Source organism: Crotalus tigris, unplaced genomic scaffold, assembly GCF_016545835.1.
Source record: "Crotalus tigris isolate CLP2741 ecotype Arizona unplaced genomic scaffold, ASM1654583v1 scf7180000024328.341495, whole genome shotgun sequence".
NCBI lineage: Eukaryota > Metazoa > Chordata > Lepidosauria > Squamata > Viperidae > Crotalus > Crotalus tigris.
Genome location: NW_024100499.1, coordinates 302,073 through 326,979, shown reverse-complemented (window position 1 = coordinate 326,979; position 24,907 = coordinate 302,073). Strand labels below are relative to the sequence as shown.

Here is a 24,907-nt window from a genome sequence, read left to right as displayed (position 1 = left end):
TCTCTGAGCCCTAGGAAGAACATAATGTCAAGCCACATTTAAAAATTGTTGCCAGAAAAACTGTAAGGAGTTGATTATGAAGCCACCAGCAGTAAATATTGTCTTGCACCAAAATAAATAAATGACCAAAACCCCACATAATTTATCCAGAGTAAATTTTGCTACATTGATTTTATCTCATTTTTGGTCCAATGGCTTTCTTAATAGATCGTTAAATATATATGGAATTCAGCAAATCTTTTCACAAGTTATTCCGTTAACTCAGCAAGCTTAGTTAAGCATCAATGGGAAGATTTGCCCCGGGAGTAGCTGCCTCAGAGACAGTAATCACTCTGATTAGAGTGCTTCACAAGCAGCTCTTATCAAATTGGAGAAACGCATCCAGTCCAGGGCCCAAGTCCAAATACTCTGGTTTTTGATACTATTACTGATGTCTTGATGGAAAAAACACCAATTCTAGAAATAGGCTAGGGCTAATGGAATTTAACGTATTGGGGATGATCACTATGGAGAACCACAGCAATATTTACACCCACATCATTGTAATTAGAAATAAAACAATATTTGAAACATACAAGCAGATCACTTTATTAGTACTTAATAGCACATGCCTGATTCAAAGGCCTAGGAGAAAATAAACACAAATACGTTTAAATATTTGTAATATTTAAACATACAAGTAACATTTAAAAGGCTGAATTATGACCATGGTTTTCCATCTCTGCGTCAGAAAACCTTTTGCAACTGCCGGTCTGGCCGTTCAGTCAGGCGCAGGAGGCAAAGTCCGCGCTGAGCTTCCTCATGATGGCTCCGTGGCTCAGGCCCTGCTGTGCTTGCTTCACGGAGCCGTAGTTCTCCTTCACGTATTTTGCAAATGGAGCGAGTGGGGCTTTAGCTGGCGTGCCATCTTTGAGCTTGGGCTGGCAAAGCTCTAGCTGCCCCTTGCAAAGAGCGCAGACGAAGCGCTGGGTGTCCAGGGATTTGGAGTGGCGTCCAATTCTGAAAGGCAAACGCAAGAGGAGCCTTTGAAGACAGAAAGCAGTTAAGGAAAGGCGAAGGCGGCACGCATCTGTAGGCAAAACCATCAGGAAAGAGATTTATTATGTGACTTTTGAAGTCAGTGTTGACTCCTCGAGACTTTCTCGACAGTTTTTTTGGCAAGATTTTTTTTTAATTACCAAAATTTGGTTCTAAGCCTGCAAAGAACCAAAACAGAACAGTGGCTCCCAGTTAGCTTCCAGTTGCATTCAAGGTGCTGGTTATCACCCATAAAGACCTGCACGGCATTAGGGCCTGGCTACTTGAAGGCCCACCTGTCTCCATATGTTTCCCTCTGCCCAGTGAGATCAGCTAAGGTGGACCTGCTCCAGGTCCCATCAGTGAAGCAGTGTCCCCTTGTGGGAACTGTGAAGTGTATCTTCTCCGTGACGGCTCCAGCCCTGTGGAATGTGTTCCCACCCCCCCCCCCCCGATATCTCCCTCCTGACCTCTTGTGAAGTGCTCGACAGGCCTGGCTGCCCTGAGCCCTTTCAGGGGTTTTTGGCTCACAACACAGGCCACTTCCTGCTGATGCTGCCCAATAACCTTCCAGGGCAGCCCCTTTGGCACAAAATTGGTCAGAAGGGATTTTCTAAAAGATTGTCACACAAAAATCTGCTAAGGATCATATAGGATCCACCTGGAAGCTGGCTTGAATCCCACAGCCAGGAGGGGGAAATGGCTGATTACCAGGTGATTGAGAGCAAACTATTAACATCTCCAGCATAAACAATTAGTGGCCATCAAAAACTCTATACATGTATAATTCTATCTTGAAAATACTGGTTGCAAGCAAGAATCATGGTTCAGGGTCATGTATCCTTAATACTGTCTTAATACAATTTATAAAGTTCTACTTCAGTATACAAGTATTCCTCAGGTTAGAGCAGTTGGGACCAACATTTCCATCTCTAAACGTGATGTCATACGACTGCCTCACTTAGAGATGGGCAATTCCAGGAGTCCCAGTTGCCAGTGTAACCCCAGGATCACACAGGTTATTAAGCGACTGTGGTGTGGGAAGAGACGGGTTCCCCCAAAAGAAAGCAGGCCAGTGGGCCAGAACTATAGATGCCCAGTGTGGGCGCTATGGAGAGCTGAAGAATATGCAGAGGATGGACAGATGGGTGCCACCAGCGGGAACCAGGTGGTGCAGGTGGGCAAAAAAGCAGCCACAAGCCACCTTGTGGAATTCGCAGCCTCAAAACTGTTGCAGACAACACTTGCACTTCTTCTCTCTTTGAGTCTCCCTTGCCAGCCGTTTGCTGACTTCAGGTTATAAGGCAAGTCAGGAAACTTTCCAAGAGCCCTCTGTGTAGTTTCTTACCCAGCTACGGTCAAGACGTTTACCATAGGACATCGTATCTCAGCTGTGCCAATAATTAAAAAAAACACATGTCCTCTTGTAGATAAAGCCCATAATCACTTGGATCCATCCACGGAGGCAACCCCATCCACGGAGCAGCCTCCCCTTCAAAGGGAAGGTCCTCCAGGACCAAAAGCCTGGGACACTCTAATCCCAACCTCCTTTAGCTCCTACCACACTTCTAGCCATTTCAACAGGCAGGCAAGGAAAGGATCAAAATATATCCCAGTTTCAGAAAAGCACAATGCATACATTCTCCTACATTTACTCAGATTTCAAAACGATAGAACTGAAATGGACTTCATTTAAATAAAGCAGATGACTGAAAATATTGGGAGAATGGTTTATCAAATGGCAGGCAATGCAGCATCTGTGAATTTTTTTTTTTTAAAGCAGTACTGCTAGGCAAAAGGAAATTCTCCACTCACGTGTTTTTGCACTGTAAGCATTCGTAAGTAAATTTGTATTTTATCTCATAGTTGTGGCACCGCGAGACCACTGGGAGCTCTGGGTGAATTGCAGCAGACTTGTTGGCATATAAATTCCAGAATCGCCCATGCCCGTCTCGAACACCATGGATCAACCACGTTGCTGCATGGCAGAGTTCGTGGATGAGAGTATCCCGAAGTCGATCTAACCAGGGCATGAAATAAGAGAACAATGAAACTTGTCTGTAGGCCGTGCGCTCTGCTCCTAGTCTAAGTCTAAAATATTAAATCTGACTGCCAGGCATGAAAAACCAGGACCACACTTGAAGCCTCGACTAAACCGATCTATTATTACTCGTGCCTCAGCACAGGAACCTGCTTAGCTAATGGTTAGCAATATTTTGACGCGAAGCGATGGTCAACAGAATTCAAGAGAGATTGGCCTTAGCTTATAGCCACATAGCGATTCTAGGCTGATTCCTCTTTTGCCTCTGCCCCCAGGTTCCACCACTCCTTCTCCTACAATAATGTTCCAGATAATACTTTTAGCCAAGAACCATTAAGAACCACCATCCAAACTATATAGGAGATGTGAACTTGTAATAAAAAGGTAAAGGTTTCTCCTGCCCAGTCGTGTCCAAATTTAGGGAGGCAGTGTTCATTTCCGTCTCACAGCCAAAGAGCGGCCTTGTCCGAAGACACTTCCCGTGGTCATGTGGCCAGCATGGCTATACGCCAAAGGCACACAGAACGCTGTTCCTTCCCGCTGAAATGGTACCTATTTATTTACTTGTGTTTGCCTGCTTTCAGACTGCTGGGTGGGCAGGAGAACTAGCAATCTAGGATCTTTATTCATACAAATAGTAAAGTAAAGAATATTATTGCAGCTTAAATCCATGAAGTAATAATTTAACCAAGCAACCAATTTCCCCCAGTTGGCCTGATTCCTTTAGATCAAAAATTCATTGCCACCATTCATTTAGACCAGCGGTTCTCAACCTTTTTAATGCCGCGACCCCCAACCGGTCGTAAGTCGAGGACTACTCAACTGGTCGTAAGTCGAGGACTACTCAACTGGTGCAGCACTGTTTGCAGAATGGGACTTTTGGCGGGCTCAGCAGGACAGAGACGCCTGGACAATTCCTATTGGCTTTTGAAAGCCAATAGAATTAGACTCTATTCAAGAGAGTCTCTTCTACTGGCTTTCAAAAGCCAATAGAATAAAAGGGAGTAGCACAGCTAAGGAAAAGGGGGAAAAAAATGGCGGACTGCGTTGTTTGGTGACCCCCGTGAAATGGTCGTTTGACCCCAACTGGGGTCCCGACCCACAGGTGGAGAACCACTGGTTTAGACCAAAAATGATCCAGCTACATGAATGCTCCCAATAATGTAGAAGAGCTGGAAGTTGCCTCAGTTTAGAAGGACAACTGCTTGTTGCTGATGAAGAACCCCCAGGAAGCCCAATTCATAAAAATATTTGGGGGGAGAGAAGGGAAGAGAAGAGGAATGGGTAATGTAGAAGAGCCAAACAGCTTGGACACAGCAATTGCCCAAATTGTATTAAACTAAGAACTGCAGATCTTCAACTCCTCCTCCCTGCCTCTCCCCACCATTCCTGGATGATAAGAAATCAGAGGGATGGTTTTCAACTTCACACAAAAAACTTGGCTGAAACTTTCAAAGGGAAACTCTCTTCCTAAGAACAGCCTGATTCCACAATCAGTCTGGTGCTGGAGACGGCTATTACCGGCCCTTGGAACACGAAGGCAATTTCTGATTGCCCACAAGTGCTCCAGTCGCTTCCCATAAGGAGACCGCACAACAGGCGTCTCGGGGGGGGGGGGGCTGGTGCTCTGGGGGAATGCCCAAATCTCTGCTCAAACGGTGGAGGGGTCACACTTCCTTTTCTAATAAGTTTTGGAAATTGCTTATTAATTGCGTTTCAAGTATTAGGAACCTTTGCAACAAGATTTAAGAGCACCAATAATTCTTAATGGAAGACATTCTAAATACAAGTTTAAGGACTTTTTAAAACATCCTCCTTTTTTTGGAATAAATAGCAAAAGGGTGATTATAACATTGACTTTGAAAAATTATAATTAAGGGTCCAAATGGATTTGAAATAAGATTTAGAATTTAATTATAAGGATTCTTCCTATAGGAAAATGCTGTTGTTTTAGAGTCTTTTTAAAAAAATGATAGGATGAGACTTTGAAGACTGCCCATTAAAAGGAACCAGGAAAATCTAAAAATTACAATTAAAAGAGAAGAACATTTAAATTTGACTTACTAATACAGAATGGAACAAAATATTTTTAACGTGGGACATACTGAAGAATACATGTGAACAATGGATCCAGAGGTTAATTTTAGGTACTATATGTCTGCTATTGTAGATACACTGTGTTTAAAAGATATTATGGAAGATGAACAAGATTTACCAAACAAGACTGAGACTGACCTGAAAGTGGATTTAAAAATGAAAGGCCACAAGTATGATACGGAAAAAGATGTAATGCTGGACATACAAATGAGACCGACTGATGTCTTAATAATTAAAAAAAGGAGGTACAAATAAGAAACCAAGAGTGATAACTTGGATAACTTTCTTACATTGCATTTACAAAAGAGAATGTTTTCCTTTTCTTTCTCCATTACCACTGTGCATCCTGTTTCAGTCTTTCATATCTGAACATTTCATATCCCCCCTTCCCTCACAGAGGCTAAAGGAGAGTTTGAGGGGTCCTTAGTGCTCTCTGAGCTTGGCCGACTTCTGACAGGACAATTAACCAGTGGAATGGCTGGCCTTCAGAAACCGCGGGTGCTCCGTTACTGGAGGTTTTTAAGAAGAGACTGGACATTCACCTGTCTTGAGATGGGTTCTCCTGCTCGAGCAGGGGGCTGGACTAGAAGACCTCCAAGGTCCTATTTCTATTCCATTCCATTCTCTAGGTAACATCATCAGTGCAGAGTTTGGGGAATGAAGAAAACTGCAAGAAAACAACCCAGCTCAGAGAGTGCCAAGGATCCCTACTTTAAACCTGAGCTACAGACCTTCTCCTCTACGGAGGAGAGTCAGTCTTCGCATCCATGCAGTCTGTGACCACAGCCGTTCCACAGTCAGAGAAGCAAGAGGCCCTACCTGCAGAATCACAGACTTTTTCCGAGAGCATTATCTTGGCATAACGCTGTGTCTCTGGGTCCTTCACCTGGCCAGTTACACAGCACCCTGCTGTCTTCTGCATTTTCTTGTTCCAGATAATCTCCATCCTCTCTGGCAGCTGAGAGAAATGGCAGACAACAAGAGACTTGCAAAACTCTCCCAGGACACACATTTTTTGCTCCGAAAGCCTCACGTTCTTTGATGCAGAAACCTGGGTGGGAGGCCGGCAGCAGACACCGAGATGGGACTCCAAAGGCTGGGTCAAGGAGGAGTTCTCCATCGCTGCTTGGCCCTGAGCTCCCCTCCAGCCACCCACTAGGAAGAAGCAAGCCGTTCTGCCCACACTGCTGCCCAATGGCCAGCTTGGGTGAGGTAGGCCAACTTTCCCCACCTCTGGAGGAGATAGAGGGAGAACTTCTCCTTCTGTAGGTCTGGCTGGCCCTGGGCCGGTGGCGGAAGCCAGGCCTTCCTTTGCCTGTCTTCTGCCAAAACCCAAAACCAGAACAAACGCTGCTTCTGCTTCAAACTCTTGGCAGAGGCCACTGGGCTTAGGAGAAGATAACCAGGGCGAAACAAAGGTTTTGGGAAGTTAAGCCAGGCAACATGGACCCTCTGCTAGAGGTAGCTGCACCTATATTCCTTACCTTTCCCTCAAAGACAGAACGGTTGTAAAAAGAATACAGCCTTTGAGCCAGCTCTTCTTTTTTGCTCCGGAAATGTTTTGCTAGCTGGGATTCTGGGTCCGACAACTCCTGCAGGAAGCAGCCCTGGACACGACAGGGTCCCCTGGGAAGAGAAAAGCCAAGAGAAGGCTGGAAGAGCAGCCCACCTTCCTCTCCTCGTTGAGGAGGAGGCAGGACACGGCCACCTTGCCTTAAGCATTGCTGTGAGCTTTCCAGCCCCATTTAAGTTTGATCCTGAAAAGCAGGTTTAAAATGAGAACATAAATAAAATAATGAACATCTTGTTGTGCTCGCAACAGCTGAGTCTGAGGACTCTGAGCAGGAGGTGGAGGAGGTATTTGAAGGGCCATCAGGGGCAGAGGGAGGCTCGGATGAATTACAGGACTCATGGTTTGATGCACAGCCTGGGCCCTCCAGTCCTGTTCCTGATGAAGCTCAGCTGTGTGAGGAGAATGAGTCAGACTCGGAAGAGTCACACCTGATGGACTTGCTAATTGATGCTCGCACACATTGTCATTTAGCAAGAGAAAATCAGCAGCAATCAATACGACACCTCCAGAGTAAAAGGAGAAGGCGATGAGAGGCAACGCCTTGGGACTGCTGAATAAAGGGAGGAGGTGTGGGCGATGCTGGTTGCGGAAGGCAACCGTTTGCAAAGTGCTTCTTGGAATCCTGGTCTGTTCGTCTTGCTTGTGACTTCTCTTCTGTTTGCATCGTGTTTCCTGTGGACTATTTCATTCCTTTGGACTTGAGTTTTGCTGTTTATGTTTTGGACTATTTGACAGGTTTGTCACCCATATTAAAAGGGGTTTGTTTTGTTGTAAAGTCTCCAGCCTATTGCATCAGCAGGGTTTTGGTCCTTGTGCCTTTAACAAGGACGGCAATAGGCTGGGATAGAACACGTCTCCCGAAGATCTGGGCATGGTTGAGCAACTTTCAAGATCCACCCATGTTCACCTGAGCAGAGAAGCTCCAGATTTCCTCAAACAAATGATGATTAGCCTGCTTCTAACCACAGTAACAGAGACATGTTCTATTTCCTTCATTTCGCTCTCTCTCCCCATATTCCAAATATTATATATTGCAACAGAAATATCAGGCCAAAACTGGGATATTGAAGGCACTGCGTCTTTTGTTTGCAGGTGCTGTGGGGAAAATCAGTTTTCGGATGAATAGCAGTTTAAGGTACAAAGAACATGGCCTTGCAGTGTCTGGCTCACTGTGGTCCGTTGTAAGATTTCATCAGAACAGTCCCACCACAAGGCCTGAATCTCTAGATGCAAACGTTTCTCTTAACCAAAACCAGAGTTCTCTGCAGATATCGGATGGACAGGAAGTAACCCGGGACCTCTTACATTACTGGAATACGTGTGCTTGCGTCACTTCTCTCCCCTTTCTGGAATGCATAAATACGGGTGCCTGCCTCTCTCGGCTCTGCAGGATGGGGGCTCCCTCACTGCCCTGGAGGCTGCCAGGGCCTGGACGGGGTGCAATGGACTCTGAGCCAACCCAAGCAAGGCAGAGTGGCTTTGGCCTTTGGGTGACAAGGTTTCTCCACCACGAGTCCTGGGTGGAGTGGGACTGCCCCAGACAGGCCCAGTGCGAAATCTGGAGGGGGGGCTGTTCCTCTGTTAGGTTAAGTAACCCTTGACTGGTCAGAATGAAATATTAGAAGAACCAGACATCCGTATATGTCTTGGTCGCCTAGAAGATCAGAAGCCGTACTATGCTGTTTTTCCACCATGATTCTCCTGCCTCTTCAGAAATGATGCCGGCCTCCTCAGTGACGCCTTCCCAGATGAGGGGGAAGACCGAGGAGGATCTTGGGGAATAACTGAGCGCTACCTGGGACTGTATTTGTGCGATTTATTGCACTGTATTTGTTGTACTTTATCTTGATCTGTTGATAATGCAACAGTTCTATTTTGGCCAGCATGAATCAATTACAATCAATTGCTATTCAGCAGCATAGAAGTTTGATAAACAAACAGAGAAACAAACAAGTCACTTGGCAGGTTTTCTTCACTCGCTGTGAAAAAGTTTCTCCTAATGGATGTGTGAAAACTTAGCTAGCCATTTGGACTCTCAACGTAATACTAAAGAAGCAGTAGAGACTCACCTCATTTGCATCCGAGTAACTGACTGAGTAATGTCCACGAGGGCCTTGCTCCTAGAAGTCCCGAGGGAATGCAGGGTGCCAGGAGCAGGGATTCCGGGTGCCGAGGGAAGGCTGCCCTTCCTCTTCGCAGCGGTGGCTGGGCTTTCACAAGAAGACCCCAGGCCTCTCTCCTCTGCAAGGGCACAGAGAGAGCGCTCAGCACAGAGCTTGGCAGATCAGCCTGGCCAGGCTTGGCCCACCAGACGGGGGGCAGCTGCTCAGGAGAACTTGTGGCAAGGCAAAGGACTGTGTTGGCTTCCTGATTAAATAACTCCAGACGGCTCTTCCATTCCCAGACCCCGAGCAAGGAGACCAAGAGTGGAGTATGGAAGCAGCTCTGCCTACATAGCGGGACAAAGAGACTAGCTGAAACAGCCTGCACAAACTCACAGGCGTTGTAACAAAGCTGGGCCTTTATCATAATTTGTGAAGTGGCCCAAGTAGGTGAAGGGCTAGAAACACCAGGGTGGACTCAAAAAGAGCAGGATTTACTCCTCCCTCCGAGACTCAAAATTCTCTGGAAATTGTACAGAAACACCTTTACTTTGGCCTGTTATTGGAGGCACAACACCACACACTTCTTCCATACCAGAAGAGTACACCACGTGTATTTTCTGGGCCCCTGTGCTCCCACAGAAGTTGAGGAAAAGAAACGGCTTCCCCAGTAGTGCACAGCCCTCAGAGGCCTATTGCTTCTGATCCTGAACAACACCTACCAAAGCCGTCCTGTTCCCCAGTGGGTAGGAATTCGTAGGCATGGCCTAGCCAAGCCCCACACCAGAATAAGCCCAAGAAAAGGCCTGTCTCTTACCCCGGGGGCTCTGCTGGTTCCCGGCCCTCTTGACTTTGGGGAAGAACATCCTTTGCTTCATGCGAACAACGAGGCTGTCCACCTCCTCATCGGAGCTCTCCGCCTCCCTTGATTTCTGCCGCTGGCTCTGGGCTGTGCCTTCCTGGGGGAGAGAAGAGCCTGGCCTCCCCCAGGAAGCAGCAGAGCCCCTCCGAGGAGAGGCAAGAGGCAGGCGATGGCTGGTCCCTCTCAGCTGGGAGGGGCTCCCTGGGGGGCCTCCGACAAAGACGGAATCATCCTCAGTGTCGGGGTCACTGCACAAGAGTGGGGAGAAAAAAGAGCCGGCAGAGCAGGCAGCCGCCCTTCCAGCGACACCAGAGACTTTTGCTGTGTGGAGAAGTTGCGAATCTGCAATGCAATTAAACATTCTCAAAAATGTGTTTGTTTATTAAACTTCCCTGCCACCCATGCCCTTCCATTTTTTTTTCTTCTAAGCCAAACTGGGCACATCCATAAGGTAAGCGGAGCAGAGCTTCCCTCCCTGGAGTTCTGCTTGGCAGCAGTAGACATGGCCGGCTCTTCCCTTCTCCTCAGGGGTTTGCTCTGCTCCCCAGTCTACCTTACAGTGCTGCATTTCCTGGTGGTGCCTCATCCACACATGATCCCTGATCAGTTTTATGACATCAGCCAAAGTTGGCTTGGCATCATGACCTAGCTGGGCATAGATGTTACATAAAATTAGTTGGCCCGTGATCTCATTTATTTCAAATTCACAGTCAACTGCAAAGGAGTCTCTAAGATCAAACCAAATGTCAGCCCGGGCATTTCGCTTTCTTTCAAGCTGGCTGCCAGCTGCCATGGAAACGGGAGGGGGGAACCGTGCAGGAGGCGAAAGTGGAATTTCTAAGAAGCGATGGGGAGGTCTGGACTCAAGAAAGGCCAGCTCAGGTTGTTTAACAACTTCAAGGCCAGCCATCCTGGGAACAGCACCCACGAAAGAGAAGCGATGCACCTGGACCAGAGACGTTCCCAAAACATCTTCCTGGACAATGACTGAACCCCGGTTGCCTGGCTTCTGGGGGGGGGGGAGCCCTCTGGGGTTAGTTTCGATTTGTCTCTTTGCATGCATTTTGCTTCTGACCTTGCCTGACTATGGCTGCCATCAGTTCTTTCCTCTGAATCTGTGGAGGGCTTTTTTTTCCTGGGCATCGATCGGAGGCAGCCCTGACACCAACCACCCCAATCAAGGAACTGCCAAACAAGCTAACGGTAAACAGTCCAACCAAAGACTCGCCAAGACTACCCACACCGAGAGGACAATCCGTTCTAATATAAACTGAGGGAAAACCCCACTCCCTTCTAGCCCCACTGATGATGCTGCCTAGACTGGACAATGAAACGTCAGCAAGAAAACAGCCGGGCTTAGTTCTCAAAGGAGACTCTGCCGGCACCTTTTCCTCAGAAACAATGCGGACCCTTCGACTAGGTAATATTATGGGGGGGGGGCACAGCGAGAAGATGTTTGGCATAATTCCCAGGGAATTTAACTGAAAGTCTGTGGCCCTTTAGCCTGGCTGCAAAAGTGCCATCCCCCAGCAATCATAATGAGGACGAAGGCATTTCAAAATTATAAACTTCTTCAGTCGGGGCTGCCTTGTGCCAAATTGAGCCGCTGAACCAGCACTGCCCCCCCCCTTTAAGAATTCGGGAAAGAAAAAAGCAGATAAACTTTGCCAAGCCCTCCTCCCAAAGGTGTGTGTGAGTTTTTGGGACTCACTTGCCTTTTGTTGCAGATCCATACTTGTCCTCAGGAGAGCTAAAACATTTCTCCCTTGATCTTTTCAGACAGAGAGATGAGAAAAAAATAGAATTAAGAATTAAACTCTGAAAGCAAATAAGGACTTTTAAAAGTCCAACCGCCCGCTCCCCTTCCATCCTAGGAAGCTACCGGGTCCTGCAGCCCAGTACGTGTGAAAGGCTAAACCCAGGCACACCCACCCGCCCTGCCTGGGCCCGAAAGAGGTGCCAAGGCCCCTTCCCTTCTTCCCCGAGCCCCTCGTCGCCTCTTGGGGCTCATGGGAAGCCAAATGTCAGGTGCAAAAGGCCAGGTCCACCTGTAACTGATTTATTGCTAAAAGCTCAGGAATCTTCTCAACTAATGGCCAGCACTTGGTTAGAGTTAGATAAGGGTCAGTGGGGGGGGGGGAGTTTGGACTTCACTTATGACTACCAAGAGATGCTAGGATAATCCTAAAGGTACTTATTTTCATAAGGCAACTGGACTTTCTTGTTTTTCTTTGAAGATGTTTCAGTTCTCATCCAGAGCTTCTTCAGCTCTGACTGGATGATGGAGGATGGAAGGATTTATATTCCTTGCAGACAGCTGGTCATTTGCCTTCTTTGAGAGAGTGGCTGGGGCCACTTGGAGTTTGTGTCCTGAAAGTCACCTGAGTGGTGCAAATGGGTGTGGAGCCTTCTTGGAGTTGCTGAGGATTTGTGTTGTAGACTGGACCTAGGTGGTGCCCTATCCCTCCCCCTCTGTTGAGGGAGGGCTATTTTGATCTAGATGGCCTCTTTGACCCTCTTTTAAACTACAAAAATCCCTCTTTTCACCCCTCCTCCTGACTCAGCTAGTCCTTCTCCTACACCAGTGGTGGCGAACCTATGGCACGGGTGCCAGAAGCGGCACTCAGAGCCCTCTCTGTGGGCACGTGCACCGTCGCCCCAGTCCTAGGCCTTCAGCTGGGTTTTATAAAACCTTTTCGCTTTAGGCCTCCGCCACCATGTGCAAAAAAAAAAAAAAAAAAAAAAAAGTTCAGTCAGTCAATTTCAACTTTACGCGGGAAAAAAAAAGATCCTGCAAAGTTGGACTTGATTGATTGAACTTTTTAGTCCCACCCAGTCTGCCGTTACCACCGCAGCCACACCCACCCAATGGGCCACACCCACCAGACATTCGACGATACATAAGTGGGTTTGGGGTTGCAGTTTGGGCACTCAGTCTCTAAAAGGTTTGCCATCACTGTCCTACACCAACCTCCCTTCTTTCATAGGGCCCAAAACTGGGTGTCCTTCCCTCCCCTAATTTAAGAGATTAAAATCCTATCTGCTTGACTTTTCTTTACCATTGTTAAAAGCATTTAGCTCATATTGAGATTACATTTAGAAGAGCAAGCAAGCAATCACTTTAACCTTTGTAACAAAGTTTTAAATATTAAATGTGGACTAAACAGTCCATTTGGCCATAACTGTTGTCCTGAGGCTCATTGTACATTTTGGGGCCATCACCAAAAGAAACAGAAAACAATTCATGAAAATCAGTAAAATATCTCTTCCACGCAACCCCTGAGAAAATCCTTTTTTTTTTTTTTAGTTCGCCTGGAAAATCAGCTGAACCGACGGAGAGCCTGCAGTATTATAAAGGGCCTTGCAATGGTGGCGAACATCTGCAGCTCGAGTGTAGGGTGAGGGTGAAGGTTCGTCCTCCGAGCTTGTGGGTTGGTTTCCGAACGTTGAAGATGTTACCTAGTGGAAACCAACCCTCAAGCTCGGAGAACGAACCTCCACCTTCATAAAGGGCCTTGTTAGGGGGGGGGGGGTAATAAATACACTGCACTTTTCCCAACATTTCTTAGTTGGTCCTGTGGCCATGTGTTTACTGTCACTCCCACAGTTGTGGTTCTACTTGCATTTGTCTTTTAATAGTTGCTGTTTTTAACTGTTTGTTTTTGTTGTAAGCCACTGAGATTGCTCAAATAAAAAAATAAATTACAGAATTATTAAGGTAACTGCAAAAAGTATGCAGAAATTAAAATGGCTCCTTTAAAATTTTGTTTACTAAAATCACACACCTTTGTTCAATCAGATCTTAAAATGTTTAAAACTGAGTATGTTTCAGAAAATCCAAAATCAATGTAAAGTGCAAAACTTCAAAGGCACCTGCTGTTTCTTCTCCTTGGGGTGCAACAGGAAGCAGATCTGGGCGTCCTCATTCTAGACAAAACTAAGACAAGCCACAGAAAGAAACAAAAGTTAGTCCCCTTAAACGATTAAAGTCCCCAAAGGACAACCTGAAGTCAAATTAATTAAGAATTCACTCCCCTTTCAGGCTCCCTCGGGCCTAACGGGGAGGCCACTGGACTTCTCCTCAGGAAGGCTGTGCTGGGCCGGCCATTTCCAGTCTGCAGGCAGCGGGAGTGGATGAGCGGAAGCCACCCGGGCCGAGGGGAGGGTGTCTCTTCAGACACGTAAGTCAAGGACCAGGACACAGGCAGTCCCCAACTTACAACAGTTCATTTAGTGACTGTTCGAAGTTACAAGGGCACTGAAAAAAGCGACTTATGGCCACTTACGAGGGTCGCAGCAAACCCATGGTCATGTGATCAAAATCGAGATGCTTGGCAACTAACTCATGTTTACGACGGTCGCAGCATCCCCAGGGTCACGGGATTCCCCCTTTGTGACCTTCTGACACAAGCAAAGCCAATGGGGAAGCCAGTTTCATTTATCAACCATGTCACTAACTTAACAACTGCAGTGATTCACTTAACAAGTGTGACAAGAAAGGTTGTCAAATCGGACAAAACTCACTTAACAAATGTCTCACTTAGCAACAGCAATTTTGGGCTCAATTGTGGTCGTACGTCGAGGACTACTTGTACGTTAAGAAAGTTTAAGAGATCACACAGCGGTTGCACAATGGTCCCACGTTATACGGGCAGAGGTATGCGATGCAAAGGGAAGGGCAGCTAGAGGGCGCCAGGCTGCTGGAGAGGTCGAAGGAGGGCCACCACCGCCACAGCCGGAGGGGAGAGCCAGGCACACGGAGGCCAAGGGTGCCCCTGGGAGCCCAAGGGCCAACTTTACGACCGGGGAGCAGTGCCTCTGAAGGCCACAAGCAATTCTAGGATGGCCATCAACACACCTCCCCTCCCCTCTTGGGCGATGCCACACCCGGGGCTCAGCTGTCAATCAGAGGGGAAACGGGACCAGCTGAGCTGAGCCTACTTGGCTGTGAGGCTACCTGAAGACCCCTGCAAGCCTCCAAAGACGAACTCCTGCCTGCCACTTTGGCTTGCTAGATCTTTAGGTGGGTCCTTCCTCAATTTATTTGGCCACTAACTGACTGGGGGCTTCTGCCTCTCTTATCTGACCATTTCCTAGGCAGCCTCTCCTCTTCCTTTCCTCAAGTTGACGCCGGCTGGACGTAGCTCTGAAAGGACCACCCCTTCCAGGCCCAGCCAGGTCTCTTCCTGCCCCCTCTGCCATCTTGAAATATATGGTCACCTATCTGACACAAGAGACTCTGGGTGGCTCCCAAGTTTAAAACAGAGAAACCCACCAAATATAAGCTGGAATTGTCTGTGGTGCATAAAGTCCATTCCCTTCTCGGGGTTGCAGGCAGGGATCTGGCTGTGGGAACTGATGCTGACAGCTGTATTGTGGGGTCACCAGCCGTTTGCGGATCAGCTGCTTCCCAAAGAAAGTGTTCCGTGCCGTGGAGAGGCCAGTGCCAAAGAAACACGCCCTCTTGGCCCGTGGAAGGGACTGTGCTGCCGGGCAAGGAGGGCTGATGCTGCTGGAATGCAGACAAGGGCTGCCTTTTCCACTATGTACATGTGGAGGTGAGGGACTTTGCTGTGGCCGAGGCAGGGCTGGACTAGGCTGTCTGTGATTTGTGGGACCCTGTGGCTGCCACTCCCTCTGCCCTCCATCCCCAGTGAGATCTGGAATGCCCTGGGAACAATCATCTGCATGAACTTTTAAACAACATTTATCACCATCCAGGAGGATTTAACTGCAACGGGACTAGTCATCATAAGATAAAGTTTAGCGGTGGGTGTGACTCTAGTCAACTTTCCCGCCAGTGAAAGCCGGGGGGGGGGGGTTGTTTGTTTTTCAGTCTTTGGGTTGTATAATTTTGGCCACAATCGTCTGGTGAGAGGGGAATGACTGTTGGCATGGTGCGGTTGGTGGATGGGTGAGGTGTGGTGATCCCTGACTAACTAGAGGCGCCGAGCACCTGTTAATGCTGCAAAAGCGGCTCGAGTACTAGGGAACCCTCATTGGAAGACTGAGGTTGTGTGTGTGAGGCAAGGGGCACAGGCCCAGATCTGCATGGAGAGGGGAGGGCAGGTTGTAACCTTCCCGTAACAACAGATAGGAGGGGATAGGGCAAAATTCACTTAACAAATGTTTTACTTAGCAACAGAAATTTTGGGCTCAATTGTGGTCGTAAGTCGAGGACTGCCGGTAGTGGAAAGAAAGCAGACGGGCAAACAGAACTGAAAGTCATGTTCCAAAAAAAAAGTACTTTTTCTACTTCTGCAGGTTAACTTTTGCATACTTACATCTTTCAAATTCATCATCGCTGCCTGAAGATGATGAGCTGTAAAACAAACTGTATGATATATATACACAAACACACACACACACACACACACACACACACACACACACACACACACAGAGGGCAATTCAGAAATAAACCTCTGTTTGGTTATCAATGACAGACACTTGCAGATACAGAACTTTTATTATACACATTAGAAAACTACAACATTACATTACTTTTCGACATCATCGCCATTCAAATTGAGGCACTTGTCACAACGTCTTACAAGGTTTGAAATTCCTTAGTCGTCGCTGCTGCTCGGCGCCAAATCTGGGCTATGGAGGGGTGATCAAAAACATCCCAACGGAACTGCTTCAAAAGTTCCTGGCTGCATCGAGCAATGTGCAGGTCACCGAAGCTTGTTCTGGATGGCTCGTCTGAGTTTTTGTAACGTTTCACAGGAACTGATGGTTGAACCGCGCTCCATGAACTTCACTAGCAGTGCCCCTTTGGCACCTTCACATTTGGCGGGATTTTCTCTGGCACTGCTTCCGGTTTGGTATTGGTTCATGATATAATGCTCGCCCGCACACCGCTAGGCGCCCCCAAGAACTGTTGAGGCGGTTCCTTTGGGGTGTCAAACCTTGTAAGACGTTGTGTCTGTTATTGATAATCAAACAGAGGTTTATTTCCGAATCGCCCGTGTGGGTGGGTGGGATACTTCCACAGCCCTCCCTCTAGGAAGAGCCCCTCCCTCCCCCCAAGTCACTGCTCGAAGGGAGGCCGTCACCCACCCACCCCCCGCTGAACCCCCGCCGAGCCCGAACTGCGCTTACCCTTCGCGCCGGGCCATCGCGCCAAGGCCAGAACCTCCGGGAGGCCGCTCTCCCTCGAATTTCCCGCCTCGGCGCGCGATGATGACGCGCCCGCGGGCCGGACCATAGAGAGAGGGGAGGGAGCGTTCCCCGCGGCCGGTGGGAGGAGCCCGGAGGGGGGCGTGGTACTCTCAGCGGGGTGGGGAAGGAGTCCGGGCGGGACTCCGCGGCTGCCGCGTGGAACGGCCGAGAACCAGGAGCCGCGGCAAAGCAGCGGAAGGACACGGGGCGCCCCCAATAAAAATCGGCTAGTTTAGAAAGCGCCTTTGCGCTCCCCTCGCTCCTGCGCGGGTTTTAGGGGAATCCACGGGCTGCATCTTGCGCCGGATGAGCCCCGAGCCATTCCGTCGCTGGGGCCTCGATTGCAGCCGAGCTCGCTACGCGCAGCCGCCGAGTCCCTCTCGAAAATAAACTTGCATTGGTGTACAGGACGTAGGTGCTTATAGACGCACGTTGCCTTTCCTTCGGGGACTGAGGAAGGTACGCACGCATCGCGCGCTCTCTCCAATCTTTCCTCAAACCAGCCTGGGAGCACAGCTCGGGAGGAGGAGAGGGGTTGCCCTCCATCCCCACCACCCCAGGCAACGGAGCCTTCACTCTTCTGCTACACCGGCTCTCTTTTGTCCCCCACCCCCAATTCACGGAAAACTGCCGGTGCCGGGAGAGGCTCGCCCAGGGGAAGCTGCCGAAGAGGCGACCCGCGAAGAGAGCGCTCTTCCCTGCCAGCCCCTCCTCCTCGTGTCGGCAACACCTCCAAGCGCTTGGCTTTGGCACCCAACACCTTTGGGGGCTCCAGGCAACTGGCCATCCTCTTAGCGGCAGGACAGACTCCCTTTATAAGAACTGGAGAAGGCAACTGATGGGCGTCAAAGAAAAGACCCGCAGGCAGAAGGGCAGATGATACCTGTCAATCAAGGAAGGGCAGCGCAGCAGAAAGTCTGCGTCCAACAGAGAGAGGCGATTCTCCCCAGTTAGGACAGAGTTCTCTTCCAGTCTGCACAATGTGGCGGGGGCGGGGGGGGGATCTTTGGGACATTACAGAAGCAGGATAGATTGGGGGGGGGAGGCAGCTGGGGCTAGAAAGGAGGGGGAGGGGGCAATCCTCCCCAGTAAGAGGGCTCCTGATCATGGCCTCTGAGCAGAGGCGTCTTGGGATTTGAGGGAAGCCTCCAGGTGAGTCAGTCCAGGTGGGACCCTCCTCCTGAGTTCCCTGCCAGGTCAGCCTGCCCATCTTCCTGTTGAGGCAGTAAACCGCTGAGTCAGTTCCCAGCTCCTCTGCTTAACTGACTGTTCTCAGAAGGCCCTTAGCCAGCAAAGCGGTCGTGGCCCTTGGACTCAGGGACAAGCTCTGCTAGCACTCCAAGGAAGCCAACCCACCTCTCTGCTCCATCTGACCCTTCCCTTGACCAGCGAGGCAGATTTTCCAGATGGTCAGATTAGTCTGTGGCTCAAGTCTTCACAGAGTTTATACAGACAGAACCCGCCTCAGAGGCGCTGAGCCTTCCACTGCCAGTATATTCCCCCAAGCGTTCTGCCTCCCCCCTCCAAGTTCACCTCACCCAGACTAACCCAACACCCTTATTTGAGTTTCTACCACACGCTCTGCCCAAACACATAAATCTATCATGGCTTAACAAGTTTTGTGATTTACCATACACTCTGAATCACAAATTACAAAGCCTATTTTAGCCTGGTCCAACGTGTCATGTGAACTAGACCAGCAAGCAAGAGCTGCTGTTGAGCAACACAACATAAGTGCCAATAGTCTTCACATCTTTTATTAAGATTCAACATTCCAGTTTTCCCAGGGCAGATTTTGTTATGGAGAAATGCCCGCAGATGCTTTTCGATGCCTAGAAGACACAATCGCCTGCACTGGACCCCAGGGCCATTAATCAGATCACTATCTGAGGTTATTTTGCTGGGGCAGTTCCACACACAATTCTATCTTCACATGGCAGTTGGGAGAAAAAGCTGCATACCAAGTGACCCAAAGAACAGCTCTGGGTTTCAAACGCACCCTGCATTAACTCTCATTCGCACCACTGTGGGGAAAGCCTGCTGAACACAAGCGGGGCACCAAAGCCACAGAGAAGGGGCTGAGGAGGTGCACGCCCTCCCTTGAAACCCAACCAGTCTCACTTTTTCAGACCACACTTGTACAGCTACACGCTCACACGTTATCCAGGCAATAGCAGCAGCATCCCGCATGAACCATTCCGAGGGGGAGGGATGCCTCCTTTTTGACATGGCTCATCCTCTCTTACAGCCCAAGCTTTGAGGTGGTGCACGCAGAGATAAAATCCATGCTTAGATTGTTTTATTAATTTTCAGAATGCGTGCGGGAAAGAGAGTGATTCACTGAAAGGCAAAGCTGATTCTCCTTCTATGACGCTACCAATGTTAATAAGGAATGATCCCATCTGTTGATAAACTTTCCTCTCCCACTTGCCACTATAGAGGGGGAAGTGAGGCTATTGTACAGCTGCACCCAACACACTCCTGAGAGATGACAACTGGGACTTCTGCTGCTCAGGTCCCTCCAGCAGCAGCTCCCTACCTCACACTGGCTTTTTCTCAAGGCCCACATCCCAGCCCACCCACCAGGGGAATGTCCTACATGTAGGTCCAGCAGGAAGACTAGTGGGTGGCATAGGAGGTCTTGAGGAGGAGGAAGGGCTGCTGGAAATGTTCAGGGCAAGGAGCAGGTGCGTTCCTGGTCCTGGCACCACCCTCTGACTTCAGCCATAGCTGTGGGGACTATGGAGACTGATGGGAGAGGAATCCTGGCGTCCCAACTGGCCCTTCAGCTGCCAAAGCCGATGGCTGAGATTTTGCACTTGGCAGGTGCCCAAAGCACAACCCACACGCATTAGCTGGGCAGCGCGGCGCTTTCGACGTAGCGCTGGCATCAGGGCAGGACGAGGCAGAGGGCCATAGCCAAGCTGCAGGGGGTCCAGTCTGAGCCTAGGGAGCTCTCGGAGAGGGAACAGGCTGCCTGCCATCCCAGGCTGCTTCTGAGCCAGCCAAGGCAGCCCGTTCTTCTTGGATAGCCTCTTCGGAAGCCAGGTAGAACGGTGGTTTGAGACCCACGGTTTCCTGCAAGAAAGGAAGAGGAGACGCTTAGAGCAAGGGTCCCCAACCTCTGGTCTGTGGACCAGTACCGGGCCACGGCAATGCCAGCAACTGGTACACACAAACAAGCAAGGCCCCATCTGCGGGATGTAGGCAGCACATAAAACCACACACTCTCTGGCTCCGTGCAAAAACCTTTCTCCACGTAACCGATCCCTGGTGCCCAAAAGGTTGGGGACCTCTGGCTTAGAGGGTCCCCAGATACACAAGAAGGAAAGAAGAGCTCTCTCCTTTTTGTTTCTTTTCAAAGGAGGGGGCAGGGTATCTTCTCCCCCATCCTCGGTGGCCAGAACAGTGCTAACGAGGAGGCAAACCCTATTCCCTAAGCTGTACCCAGGAGATGCCCCTGGGATGGAAAATTTTCTCCAGGGAAATCCATTGCTCCCTGGAGCTCTGCAAGCCCCACATGAAGTCTGGCACTGGGTTTGCCACTTAATCCCTTTCAGACCTCAAGACAGTGATGCAGCCGGCTGAACCGCCTGCCTTCCTTCCAGGACAGTAAGGCAGGGGGCAGGGGGAGGAGCGGAAAGGGAGGAAAGGGAGTGGAAGTTGGTAGGCCAGCTGGAAAGGGGAGGCCAAGGGGAGAAAAAGCTGAGGTCAAGGACGGAATCCCTGGCAGGGAGCCTGGGCTGTGGAAGAGATGGGAGAGCCTGGGATGGCCAGAGGGCAAAGCGAGGAGGGAGGAGCACGTGCAGAGCGGAAAAGAAGCTACCTGCCACAGGACACGTACACTGGTAGCCACCCAAGGAGAGCGTGCACAAACACCAGCTGCATCACAGGCGTGAGTCTGCACACCCAAGCCAGCTTACACAGAGGCTTTTCATAGTTAGCACCGCTTCAGATAGCTCACCAAAACCTAGGGAGGGGCTGGCAGAGTTGTGGTGGGGTTGTGACTTGTGTGGCTCTGTAAAGCAGAGGATGCCTGGCTTCCAAGACTGTGCTGAAGACCAGGAAGGAAGACGGAGTGTGCCCTCTTGTGCCCCTCTCATGCCGCAGCCAACCACTGAAAGCTCCTTCCTTGACCCTTTCCCTGCATCACCCCCCCCCCACCAAGCCCCTCAGCTGGGAGCTGAAGAGGACATCCAACTGATTCACAAGCATCTCCTGTTTCCCATTCAGATGCATCTTTCAGGGAAACACAGGGCGTCTTGAAAAAAAAAAATCCTGAAAAATGACACACACACCCTGCCTAATTCAGTGGTACCACCCAGACAATGTGGCCAGTGATTCCTTGGCTTTGACCTGACCATAGTGCTTGAGCACTACGGCTGCTGGCTTTTCCGTCCCATAATGCTGTGTCAGCAACCGGGCACCTTCCTGCCAGAGCAGTGGGGGCAGTGGGTGGAATGACCCGCAGACTTTAGGGAAGCAGGAGAAGCCACTGGAAACATTTCCAGCTGTCTTGGTGAAAATCTCCACTGAGATGGATGGAGGGCACACAGTAAGTAGAATATGATGCTTAGCTTTTAACATGTAAATAGCAAGATCTTTGCAGGGGAAACCATCACTGCCAGCCAAAACTCAGTCTTGTTTGTATCCTTTTCCATTTACCTTAATCAAAGGCTAATCTCTAGGAGGAGAGCTATGGCAAAAATCAGGTGTCTGGGAGCACCACTTTATGCTGAGTAGTGTACGTCTTTAGTCCGAAAAGATCTTACCAGGCTCCTCCTGATTCTTTGACCGAAGGGTGGCCAAAGCCTTGCTCGTACTGTCATTTCTAGACCCCTTATGTCAGTTGGATTATAGGGTGTTAAGCTGGATTCTAACCAGGGAAGCGTTCAGAGGCAAAGCTTGCTGCACTTGCTATTCTCCATGTTTAAGGTAGCACACCAACTCAAGAAAGTAGGTTGCCCTGACTCATGAGAAGCTGGCTCCAGCAAGCCTGGTCTTGCACCCACTGCTTCCTCTGTGGACCTGCGGAGCGCATTGTACCACTCGTAACGTGAGAGATGACAGATACACTGCAGTTCAGCTCCTGTTCAATCACAAATGGCACCCACCAGAGCTTTAGGAGTCCTACGACCCGCAGCCTAAGAAGACGTGGCCTTTCTCGCTAGTCCAGCTTCCTGCGCTGCCCGACAGAAGAGCCAATGCTTTAGTCTGTCCAGCTCCGAGAATCAGCCCTGGGGGTTGGCTGAATTGAGAAGGCGATTCAACTGATATCATTGGCACAGGCTGAGGTGTGTGCAACTGAGCAAGAAGTAGGGACTGTTTACAAGACTGCCTGCTATCATCTGCTGCACTCTAGAAGCATTTTCAGGACACAGAATGAACAACTGTCTATCATAAGAAAATTAAATGTTGGCTTAACTTAAATAGGGTACCAACTTTTGCGGGGGGGGGAGATAAAATAAAAAAGGACAAATATTTTTATTGGAAGTGGAGCATCTGCCATTTCTAGGAAACACATAAAGTACAGGCACAAAACACCTTCAAGAAACAAGGAGGGCTGGACGGGAACTCCATTATCTCCCCCCTTGCACCACCCCCACTTTCCCTCCCAACACTGATGGGGGGGGCACCTCCCTTCAGCCGAGGGCCTCAGCTGTGCCTTCCCTCTCAGGCTGGGGGGGGGGAGGTCCCTCATCAGCCAGCTGTGCCCCAGAAGCTGACCCACTTGAGAACATGGGTGGGGAAGGGGAGGGGCTGACAAACCAGGGCTCTTCCCTGGAAGACCTGTCTTGCCTTCTCCTTTCCCGCTTTCAAATGTAAAAAAACAGATCCCTTAGATAGAAAACTTCCAAGTTTCAATGGCTGATTCATTTTGTAATGATATTGCATCATTGGTGGCAGAAGTACTATGGCATTCCAATGGTTTCAGGGTGATTTTTAGAACTTGTTTCTATGCCTTTTTTTTTTTTTTTTTTGATACTCCTTAGTGAACTGAACTCCACAACAGACCAACAGCCTAAGGGAGGAAACATCTAAATGTGAAATAATATTGAATTCAATATTAGGGTTCGGTCATGCTTTGGGGGTCAAAAGGACAGCAGCCTATGCATGCTCTGCAGGTGGGTTTACTCCAAACTAAGAGTTGATTCCAGCTTTCTTAATCTGCGGAGAGTTACCTAAGTGTGAACCCACTGGTTCCAAAGGGCTCCTTAACAAGGTCCTGGATCATGGCCAGAGTACACAAGGAAGCTCTGGAACGCAGCAAGCCCAACTGGCAAGTACCCATTATCCAGCCTCTCCCATCCACATCTGGCACCCGGCATCTGCACAGGACAACTGGGGGAGGGAAGAAGTGTGACCACCATTGGGGTTCCTCAAGGAAGTCTTGGAGCATGCACACAAGCAAGCACACACACACCAGGCTGGCTCCCGTGTGCACCAGACCTTTGTGAAGAAGGCAGCTCAGCTGAATTCCAGGGTTTGGTGTGGTTTTGGTGTTAACCCTTGAAAAGGTTTTTAAAAAAGCTTGTAGCTCCCGGCTCCGGGCCTCAGCCCCCGACTGCTCCGGTACCCAGCTCCCCTCCCGGTTTGCGCCCCGGGAAAATTCTGTTCGTGGCAGCGCGCGGAATTTCCCTACTAACAGTATGTGTGTGTATGTGGGGGGGGGGTGTCTTCCCGGGACCGCTGGCTCCCGTCCGGGACTCCCTTCCACGCTATACGGGAAAGGGCCGCCGAGTGCGAAGGATGGAGCCTGCCCGGAGCGGAGCTCACCCAGCGCGGGCGATCGGAGGCTCTCGGGGCCGCAGCGAGCGCGCTTACCTGGCCAGCGAGAGCCGCGCCCCGCGCCCGGGCGGAGCAGGCGGGCAGCACGACCCAAGTTCGGCGCCGGGCAGGTGGAGGAAGAGCAGGAGCAGCAGCGGCAGGAGGCGGCGGCAGCAGCGGCTGATGCAACTCTGTCTGGCCGGCGACTGGCGCTTCATGGCGGCAGAAGACGGGACGGGCTCCGGAGAGATGCCCGGGAACGGCGAAGGAGCCCGCGCTGCCCACTCCCCGCGACGGCTTGCAGACTCGAGGTGGGACTGAGCCGCCGCTCTTCGAACCCCTCACGGGGGTTAGTCGCCTGTCTCTGCCGCCGCAGCCCGACCGGCCCCGGGTTAAATACCGCTCCTTCCCCGACGGGGCGGAGCGGCCGGCCTTCACTGACGCCGCCGCGGCTCAGCTCGGCCCGCCCCGGGCCCCTGCAGCCGCCTCCCTCCAGCCTGGGGCGGCCGCTTCACGGGCGCGGGGAAGCGAGGGGGGCCGAACCCGCCTCCCCGCCCTAGGGTCCCGCCGCTGCCCGGGTCGCGCCTACCGACGGCCTCGTGCTCCCATCCCGCGACAAGTTCAGGCTTGTTGTGGTTGCGCCGCCCGGCAGGGGGAGCGCCGGTGCGGGACGAGCCTCCGCGCTCCAAACCCCCGGCTCCTCCGGCTCCGGAGCTGAGCGCCTCGGGTGGCTGCCAGCGGGACGTCCCCCTCCCTGCCGCTAGACCTGCAGAGCGGCTCCCGCCGGCTCCCCGCGCGGGCGAGCGGCAAGCCCGGGGCTGGCGCTGGGATGGCCGAGGTCGTGGGAGGCTTAAAGCGGCTGGGCTCCGAGCCAGCGCAGAGGGGCTCGGAGGGCTTTCCCGTGCCGGTCGCTCCGGCGCAGCTGCAGGGCATTCGTGGGAGGGGGACTCGTCAGCCACCCTAACCCCATGGAACTATGCAGAATTTCCACGCCCTATTTGAAGATGGGAAGAAGTTGGGAAAAAAAGTCATTTGCTAGCCTTTTTTCTTAGACCATCAAGGGACATTTCAGGTGTTTCCAGCAGAAATAACTGCTTCCTCTCCAGTTATTTGGAAACATCCTCTTCGAAGCCTACCCTTTGAAGCAGAGCATCCCCAAATCCTATCAAATGTGCTCAAGAAATGGCAGGCGACGGTTCTGCCTTTAACTAAAGGCAAGTAACTTTCACCTCCAGGTTGCGCTGTGAACCCCACATTAGTTTCCGATGTTTCAGGCTCTTGGC

General features: G+C 50.4%; 2 protein-coding genes across 6 annotated transcripts; both read right to left on the bottom strand.

Moving 5' to 3' along the window:
- Window positions 1-567: 567 nt before the first annotated feature.
- Window positions 568-16,921, bottom strand: GCNA (germ cell nuclear acidic peptidase). 5 transcript variants are annotated; one of them, XM_039325341.1, is made up of 10 exons: window positions 16,797-16,921; window positions 15,977-16,014; window positions 13,566-13,629; window positions 11,408-11,463; window positions 9,648-10,034; window positions 8,798-8,969; window positions 6,640-6,781; window positions 5,975-6,113; window positions 2,833-3,037; window positions 568-999 (listed from the first exon to the last, which is right to left on the bottom strand). In XM_039325341.1, exons 1-10 carry the CDS (start codon window positions 16,811-16,813, stop codon window positions 765-767), a joined length of 1,455 nt encoding a protein of 484 aa, XP_039181275.1. In that variant the 5' UTR covers window positions 16,814-16,921; the 3' UTR covers window positions 568-764. The 5 variants fall into 5 exon arrangements, with proteins under 5 accessions (XP_039181275.1, XP_039181274.1, XP_039181277.1 ...); XM_039325340.1 differs by having other exon boundaries at window positions 15,977-16,026; window positions 16,797-16,828; XM_039325343.1 differs by lacking the exon at window positions 15,977-16,014 and having other exon boundaries at window positions 11,404-11,463; window positions 16,797-16,862.
- Window positions 16,922-18,597: 1,676 nt separating this feature from the next.
- Window positions 18,598-24,286, bottom strand: ADM2 (adrenomedullin 2). The gene is made up of 2 exons (XM_039325339.1): window positions 23,682-24,286; window positions 18,598-19,934 (listed from the first exon to the last, which is right to left on the bottom strand). The coding sequence occupies exons 1-2, from the start codon at window positions 23,840-23,842 to the stop codon at window positions 19,577-19,579; spliced, it is 519 nt and encodes a 172-aa protein (XP_039181273.1). The 5' UTR covers window positions 23,843-24,286; the 3' UTR covers window positions 18,598-19,576.
- Window positions 24,287-24,907: the final 621 nt, after the last annotated feature.